At 46.3% G+C, this 9354-nt stretch overlaps 1 protein-coding gene across 1 annotated transcript; it reads right to left on the bottom strand.

The window, feature by feature from the left end:
* Positions 1-2584: 2584 nt before the first annotated feature.
* Positions 2585-8801, bottom strand: LOC126998712 (uncharacterized; the record flags this gene model as incomplete). The annotated part of the gene is made up of 4 exons (XM_050860701.1): positions 2585-6678; positions 7327-7564; positions 8155-8288; positions 8435-8801. Coding segments are annotated over 4 exons (813 nt in total), but the record flags the coding sequence as incomplete, so codon positions are not given.
* Between the last annotated feature and the right edge of the window lie 553 nt (positions 8802-9354).

Raw genomic sequence — 9354 nt, 5'->3', positions numbered from 1 at the left:
GGAATTAGAAAATGACATTCAAATATCTATACCAAGTAATTGATATTTAAAGGACGAAAGATAAATGCAGAAAAGAAAAAAAGACTAGGTACACATATATGTACGAGATACTACCAATAATTATAATAATGATAGTAATGCTAATCGTATAGAGCAATAAAAAAATATGGAGCTGCTCAGCAAATTAGGTAACTACCCTTTTCAGTAACCACTGCTTGGTAGTCTAACCGACAGAAATGTGCGCAGAACACTAATTCAGCATTTACCTTTGTGTGTGTAGGCGGAACGTGAACACCATCACATCAGGGACACAAAGGTGGCAGGCACGTGTCTACCGTCCCTGATGCAGCAACGTGGCCATGTGGCAGCTTCAGCCTTCTGCACCTACGGAGCAGAAAAACTTTACTCCGACATTTCAAAGACGCTTCATAGGCGGCTGCACAACATTACTGGAGACGGTCACCGCAAGTACTATACAACTTGGCAGGTGGGCTAGCGGCGTTTCTCTTCTCAAGATTCTGTAGTTTGTCTATACATACTTTGATCACTCTTACCGCGATAGTTCGTGTGTGTGTTTCATCGCTTCACAAACCATTACACAACGTCAGTGGCAAAACGGAACCACCTCTGACAGTAAGTAGTCTGCCCGCGGGACATGGAAGCTCGGCACGTGCTCTCACCACGCCGTCCACGAGCCGTCCAGAGTTCACATTTTCCTCGCGTCACGTACAGCCGTTCACAACCTCTTCACGGTTTTTATCACACACACTATCACATAAGTCGCCCGCGTACCAATGGCGCATGAGGATAACGCAAAACACTGTCCAAGTAGCGCAAAGCAGGGAAAATAAGTTCGGCAGCACGCAGGACAACCCATTACCGCGGAAGGGAGGTACTGACAGTGACAGGCCGGGAGGGTGAGAGGAAGTCTTCAATTCAGGACGTATCACGTATCATGTGAAAATTTCTAAAATCCTCATCGCTAATCCTTCTAATTGATGATACAAATAAATCGGCTTTTAATCTTCCATAAATTATTGTCAACGCACACTAACTAACCATGTTATTTGAGTGTTACGTACGGTTTGATTACCACCCCGAGAGTAAGACTGGCTAACGTGAAGCCGACACGGCGACACCACCGCCACCACCAGAGTAATTATTATGGTACAAGTTATTTATCATATTATTCACTGATAGATATAAGCAGGCATTCCCAGTTATCATACTTCCAATCAGCACCCACGAATACATGATACATTGCATAGTAGCCTATTATAAATTATGTAATCATGTTAACGTAATCTGGCGCTATCTGGCATCTTTCCTGATACCTTTTTGGCCCCCCCCCCTTTCTTACCCCCTCCATCACTCTTTTTCTCCCTCTCCATCCCCCCAACCCCTACTCTCTCTCTCTCTGGAATTATCCGTACAGTCGTTCAGCTTTTCTCTCTCGTTCTCTTGTTTCTCGAAAGGCCGCGAAAAATAAACCTCGTATCACCAAACACCCACTTGAACTAAGTTGTTACTCCACTTTACTTTCTGCAGGACTGACAAACAGGAAAAAATAAACAAAAAAGGATCGAATGAAAAAAAAAGTTAACGATCACGAGAAATCGAATAGATGAACCTCATACGATGGCTGATAATTAATAGGCTACCCGGAAAACATTTGATTCAGGTTTGACTACATGAACATATGTAGAACAATGGATTTCAAATATTATATGCAAGTGAATTATCTAATCTGAAGATCACAAGGAAGGATGTCCTATTCTGGCCACTGGGGGTCGGCTAAGCAGCGACAGCGACACACACACACACACACACACATCTGGACGGTGCTACCACTCCGTTCCCTCCTGATGTTTCCTAATTGCATTGCTTGACACTGTCTATTGCTACATCGGAATTGTCAGATAAAGTCTAAAGCTTTATCCAGATTATTCCAGGAAACTATTGGTATCGGGTATAACTGTAATCACCCTGTAAAGCGTTGCTTCCTTTTCTCGATTACAATATTTGAAAACCATTTATCCGCTAACAAGCAAAACAGGAATACCGAAAAGTATCATTATCCACTGCGAGTCATAGGAACAACACACTTATTTTTTTGTACAGTCCTGTAATGAAGTGCATCTACGGACTCGCTGGTGCCAGAGATGGAGAACATTATGACTTACCTCCCGGGGCCGCGCTCTGGGTCTGCTCTCCCGATAACTGCAATGGGGATGAATCATTGTCGTGAACGTGAGGGCCAGACAGACGCTGGTTTCTTTTGCTCCTCCCGTCACCAGCACTCAGACTTATGCTCATCAGCGGAAAATATTACTGCCATTCCTTCTTTGATTGTTCTGCCTTTTATTTTACATATTTTGCTGTTACTTTTATTCAGTACATGGAAAATAAGTAAAGGCAAAAGTAGGAATAACACGTATCACACACACGCAAAGTTTAGCCTACTGACCAGGAGTGCGACTTACCCAGGTGGCTGTAGGCGGACGGAGCGTGGCCGGATGAAGTTTTTCCTTCCGTTTCTAAAAAGCTTCTTGGGTTTACGACAGAAGGGTGAACAAAGAACAGACATGTACAGTTATTTATTTACAGTCACAACAATATTGTTCGTAAACAAATATAGATATATACAGTATTTACATGATATTTTTTTTTAAGCTGGCATCCTAAATAAGAGCATTTAACATAAGGTAATGACTACAGCCAGTATGTATATATATATCTTCTCATATATTCAAGGTTATATTTGTTTTTTGGTGTCGGCAGCCCATTGAACTTTACATACGTATGCACACTCGAGTATATACACATATAGCTATCTAACCGCTCATACATCAGTGGACGCAAGAACCGCAAAAGTTCCACACACATACACACACACTGGATGGTTAGCGGCTCAAGTGCTGCCCAGCCCTTCCCTCTCCCATACCCTCCCCTCCCAGTGCCGCCCACCTCCATCTGGGCGACGCTAAAGGGAAGGCTTGGGCTAACGTTCGACGTAAATAACAGTAATATTTTCTAAATGAGCTGTGATGAATTAACTCGACATGTTATGTCCGCTTGCAGACTTGTGCTGAAAACTGACTTTTTGCCTTGTCTCCCAATATACGCGTAAAGTTCCATAAATCATTACTGAATTAAGGACTCCAATTATTACGAGTATAAATAATGTTCTTCAAAAAATGAATTATGGCCTAAGGATTAAAAAAATCAATAAGTATTATGAAACACAACATGGAGTACACTTTTTCTTCACTTTCAGCGCGCCTGAACGAACAAAAGAATGAACATTTCGATTGAGCAGTGATGGAGGAAGAGTATAGGAGGGGCTGGGGAGCGAGAGGCAAAATGGGTGGGGAAGAGAAACCGAAAAATAGTAGTGAGGTTGCCTTGTCTGATTCCGTTCACAAAGCCGCTGTTATTGTTTGTCTCAGTATAGTGAGGGAGGCCCCTGGGAGGCCATAACCCTCACCAGGGTTATGGCTCGCCGCCCACTCACTGCGACAGGCCCGCAGGAATATAGAAAGGAAGCTGCACAATTAGAAGGTGAAGAAAATATTGATGCAGGAGACTATATTATTTTTTCTCCTGAGTCCATTTATATCCGGGTGTTGTACCCGTCCCATAGTAGCGGTTTTGCTGCAGCTTCAAAGCCAATATTTCGTCCCCTCCGAAAGCTCCCCTCGGACCGGCAGGGCTGGCAGGGTTGGCAAGGGTGGATCTGCCGCAATATTGACAGCTTAAGCCTTCGAACTTGACACAGAACAAAGGTAACTTCAATTAACTCCGCCGGATACAGACAGTGAGGCAGGTAACTCCACGCGAGACAGAGTTCACTTGAATATCTGCACCTGAATATTGGCACCTGGATACTTCGTGTCCCCCTCACACCTGGAAAGTAACTCGAAACGCTGGCTAATTAAAAACGTGCTCTTTTAACGCACAGATGAATGCCTCCAAAATCATGAAACGTATATCCAAGAAAATGTCTTCACTGGACTCGAATTTAAAAATGGAAACACATCAGCAATTAAAAAAACAATGGCACAGCTGCTTGACAAGAGACGCAAGCATGGTGGCAACCACTCGAGGCCTGGGTGGCGTTGCCATGCGCTCCTGTTGCCACTCTGTGGCCTTAGCAGCACACATCGTGTGACCAGAACACTCTGCATGGTGGAGAACAATATCAAATAGGGATTTCATGTGGCCAACGTGGCGCCTAAGCGGTAGCGTGAAGCTTGGCGGTGAGGGCGGTGCCTCGGAGGTCCGGTGCTGGCGGTGTTTTTCCTTGTCTGTTAAATGAGCTTCAAGAATTTCACTGCTAGGGTGACGGCGGCGGGATGGGAAAATTATTTATTGACTGAATATAATTTCATAAAATATTATTTTGGAGCAAAAAGAAATTTTAGAAAGCAAAAAAAGTAAAAGGTATTGCATTAACTAATAAAGCCAGAACCACGTCACATTTGCAACATTAAATTATGCATTTGTGTTCACCCTGATGCTTATGTGACAGTCTTTGGTGTTATAACCTATTCACTTAATGTTAATTACGCGTTGCAGAAATGCAGCTGATTTTATCAGATAGAGTAAAAAAATATTAAATAGAGTTGACCGAATATTCAGCGGATCTAACTGATTATTAAATTAAGCAATTACGTCTATGAATATGAAACTCAGAGTAATATATTGATTATGTGGTGCTCTCTTGGGCCCATGACACCCACCCGCCCCTTGACGCCGGCCCGGGAACTGACGGAGAGGCTGGAAAAGGAAACCCAGTGGCTGCCGCTCTCAGGGGACGCAGTTTTATGGCCACGACAGCAATGCACAAAGACTATGGCGAAGGAAATGGAAGGGTTGGTTGTTGCCCAACTCAGGCCCCCACCTGGATACTGGCCTGAAACACACACACACACACACACACACACACACACACACACACACAAAGTATAACGCACGTTCTCCAACATTTCAATAAATATAAGTTGGATTCGTCCACCCAAGATCAAACACGAGGCGGAAGCATTCACACAGTGTGGCTCAAAATAAAATAATCACGCCAGCACAAAGCCTCGCGCACAGCTGACTCATAATGCCCATGAAATAAAAAGTGTTCCGAATCTAGCACCCTTTAACATGTTCCTGCTTTTAATTATTTTTCGAGTAAACACAAGCGTGTCATTTCCAATACCAGGACAGGTCGGCCTTTTGAAGCGAAAACCACCACAGTTCATTCATCATTTTCATACATTCATGTCCGCTACAAACTGAAAATTAAAAAGGGAAAACCATTTTTTTCCCTACCTTTTAATCCCCAACGGAACGTGAGATCGACATCCCTTACAACATTGTTCCGGCAAACGGATCACACGTGACTTACCGCTGTGTTGACTACCTGCTGGGGGCGCGAGCCTGACTAGCAAGGCGCCGGTGGTCAAGCAGTACAGGCTCTTCATTCCGACGGGCGCCACACGCTGCCTTCACGCCTCGTCGCCTTCTTCTTGCACTTCATTGTGCTCTTGTGGGTTTGAGAGGCCTGGCGCCTGGCGTGGGAAAAGAGCGCATGCACTTGAGGCGCAGTCCTCGCCATGGCCTACTGTAGGACAATGCTGCCACCAGGATACTGATACATTTATTCAAGTCCCACAGAAGGGAAGAGGGTTCACCCCCGTTGGTCTGTCTCCGTACTTAATTTTATTGATTTACTAAAAACTGCGTTTACTGGGTTAACACATTCTTGTTTTTAGTTACACAATCTTTAAAAGAAATCGTGACTAACCAATGAACTTACAAATGTACTAACATCTTATTAAAACTAAACCTTTTTCAGATTGTTTGGCTGACTCATGAGATGAACGAGGCGGCGGTTCAGACGCGGTGTCCCCTTGTTCGCCGTCTCACCGTCAGTCGTTGCCGCCTCCACCGTGACTGAGGCTGCCCTCCGCTGCTGAGCGTACTCTTACGCTTTTCAGAGCCCACTGTTTACACCTTTCCACTGACTTCCAGATGTCTTTCGAACCTCAGGAAAATAAAGTAGCCTACGGCGACAATACATTTATGCTAAATTTTCCAGCACAGAGGACCACCTCCGCACCGCACCTGAACAGCATCACAGGGGCGTCTTGTCTCTGCGGAGCATCCTTAAGGTAACGTTCGTGAGCTTACTGCCCCGCAGCGGCGGCGGTGCTCCTGCTGCACTGTAAGCCTGACTAGGGGATATTTTCGGTATGTGACACACAACACTGCGACCGATGTCTGTCTGGTTTCTGTTTTCTGTTATGTGAAAATCACAGTATTTATCAAATGTAGATTCCTTCGGTCTCGCAAACCCAGATTAGAAGCAGAGAGCAGATTCATTACTTGTCGATCTGTCGCACTGCCCTACTATGTATAACAAGCGTTCTCGCCACGCTCAGCACGCCGCACAGGTCGAGGTAATACAGTTGTCCCTCCTAAGCATACATAACACTTTTCGGTGTCGACACAAATTAGTGGAGGAGAACCTCCCACCGACTAAACCGACACACTCCCTCGGGGAACAGCGAAGTGTTGCTTCCACCATCAACTCCTTTGGATGCGAGGAGACTTAACGTAGCAGCAGAACCATGAGCAGCAACAGCACCCCTGTCGTGGCCGTGCTGCAGGCTGCCGCCCAACACCCTGCCGAGTGTGGAAATGAGTGCGTCAGAGTGGCTTCACGTGATTCTCTAAAACAATTACAACTAAAGTGTCATTATTATGCCTGGAAACACGACACACATGAATGGAACATTTAACCAAGCAACTTAATCACCAAGGTCGCTATATATATATATATATATATATATATATATATATATATATATATATATATATATATATATATATATATATATATATATATATATATATATATATATATACACACACACACACACACACACACACACACACACACACACACACCTGGCAGACACCTTGCAACACCTGAACGACACTGACACACTTCCTGGCAGCACCGGCCCATTAGGCCGCGCCATTACCTTAACAACCCACTCATGAGCCTTGTTGCTGCACGAACCAAACTTCCCTCTTCAGCACCTCGCCATGACTCACCTCTCGCTGCTGCCATCACGGCCGCCCAACAACATTGCTTTACTTGGGAAAACCTCTCAGGCTCCTTGTCCCCACTACAAATAACACAAACAACAATACTTATTGCTTTCCTTTCTGGGTTCCTGTTGCCCCTTACTAACCCTTACCTGTCAGGAGCTGCCACGCTCCCAAGAATATCTAAGTCTCCCAAAGGCGCCATGCTGCCATACTCACCCTGGCCAGTGGCGGCGCGCCCCTCCATGATGGAGGCGTGGTAGGGCACGTCCCCGTACACGGACGCCACGCTGCTCTCCCAGTACTTGTTGAGAATGGAGGCGGTGCACTTAACCTCAGCCATGCCCCGCCGCAACAGCCTCGGCCGCAGGGGGAATCGCAAACCAAGTACGGATGTCTCCAGGCCAGTCTCCGGGTCCTCGTAGGTTGGGTACTTCATCACCCACGACGGATCGGCCTGTGGAGGTGAGAAAGCAAAGGATGAACTGTGAGGAATGGATGCAATCATATTTTTGAAGCTTTGGGAAAAAAAAGTGTGTGTGTGTGTGTGTGTGTGTGTGTGTGTAAACATCATTTGTGAGTGAAACAGTCGGTCGTGCAGCTGAGTCTGTCTCAGAGTGAAGCCCTGCACTCTCCCGGGAGTTGCTGACGGGCGCCAGGCAGGCTGCCGCGGGAGGAACAAAAGGAATGCCCGGAAAATGTGTGCTGTGTGGGGGACAACACTTCCCTTGATGTACAGTTGTAGCACAAACTATCTCGCTCGGTACACCTGTACTTGGAATTTAAACCAAGTATCAAAACTACAATTCAAACACACGCCCGTTCATACAATTAAGAGAAAAAAATGGAAATTAAACAAGTTTATCTCTCCGAATAATGTAATTGGCTTATCGCACTCTCGAGTATTGTAATTGCCTTATAATTACCTGTCAGGCTCCAAACATCATGGATCTGCCTTCGCTTCTGCTGCACAATAATCACCTGTTATATACCGGAACAAAGCAGTTGAGAACAAGACCCTTCGCAGAGGGCAACGGTTTGCCTCACCTGCTCATCGTTGACGTAGAAGGTGAGGGTGGCGGGCGGCAGCGAGCGGGGCGAGGAGCAGTTCACGATCACGTCTTCATGCATCTGATAGCTGCCCTGCACCCCGCTGATGCGAGGCTTCTCGTCAGGCAGGTCTGGTGGCCGGAAAGCAGAAAATGTTCATTGTTTGCTGTCTTCAGGGTACCAGAGGGGCAAGTTGCCGAAAATAATATATAACAAGAATATGCCTACCTAACCACTCTTACAACATGACACACACTCTCGACGCTACACAACTCACCGACGACTTTCATGGAGGCCACGGCTGACTCGGTGTGGAAGGCGGGTGCCTCACCGGACACCTCACAGCGGAAGACGCCCGCGGCTCCAAGTTTAACATCGTGGATTTTGACTCGACCCCGATTTGAGGCATTTTTGTCCACACGGAGAGGGTTACCCTCCACCGGGAAGGTCTTCACCGGGGGGCTCTCGGCGGGCGTCCAGCGGTAGAATTCGTCGAGGCCAAGGTACCACTTGAGAGCGTAGACACTCTCTCCCTCCTCGACGAACTCACACACCAGCCAGCCGCCCTCCCCCACCACGACGGGGCTCGGCACGTCCACCTTAGTGATGTGTAGGCCACGGCTCAGGTCTGGGGGCAGAGAAACGGGACATCAGACATGAAGTTCACTGTGTGTGTGTGTGTGTGTGTGTGTGTGTGTGTGTGTGTGTGAGAGAGAGAGAGAGAGAGAGAGAGAGAGAGAGAGAGAGAGAGAGAGAGAGAGAGAGAGAGAGAGAGAGAGAGAGAGTGTGTGTGTATGGTCCCAAAGAAAGCACTAACACGAGAAAAGTAACAAAAGATAAAATAAAGACAGTTCCCTAAAAAAATATATAACTGCGAAAGAAGATAACACTAAGCAAATGCAACCCCAGTAACGAGAGAAGAGGAAAGGAGAGGAAAGGAAACCAGGAGAGAGAAGAGAGCTTTGAAAGGAACCAACCAATCAGTGCCAGGTGGGTCTCCCCTTGAGGTAAAAGTGGAGCAATAATTTGGCGCCCATTACGGTGATTGGCTGCCTATATTGGAGCCCCGGGATTCGTAAGGTCGCCAGGCTGCCTCCTGATTGGCCCACCCTGATTACAGATTTGTTTGGGGATACTGATCACTGAAGAGGAGAGAGAGATAGAGAGAGAATGTTACAATTTTTATCTTCCCTGATG

Source organism: Eriocheir sinensis, chromosome 15 (genome assembly GCF_024679095.1).
Source record: "Eriocheir sinensis breed Jianghai 21 chromosome 15, ASM2467909v1, whole genome shotgun sequence".
Classification (NCBI taxonomy): domain Eukaryota; kingdom Metazoa; phylum Arthropoda; class Malacostraca; order Decapoda; family Varunidae; genus Eriocheir; species Eriocheir sinensis.
Note: the sequence above shows the minus strand (reverse complement) of the source record. Positions and strands in the feature narration are given on the sequence as shown.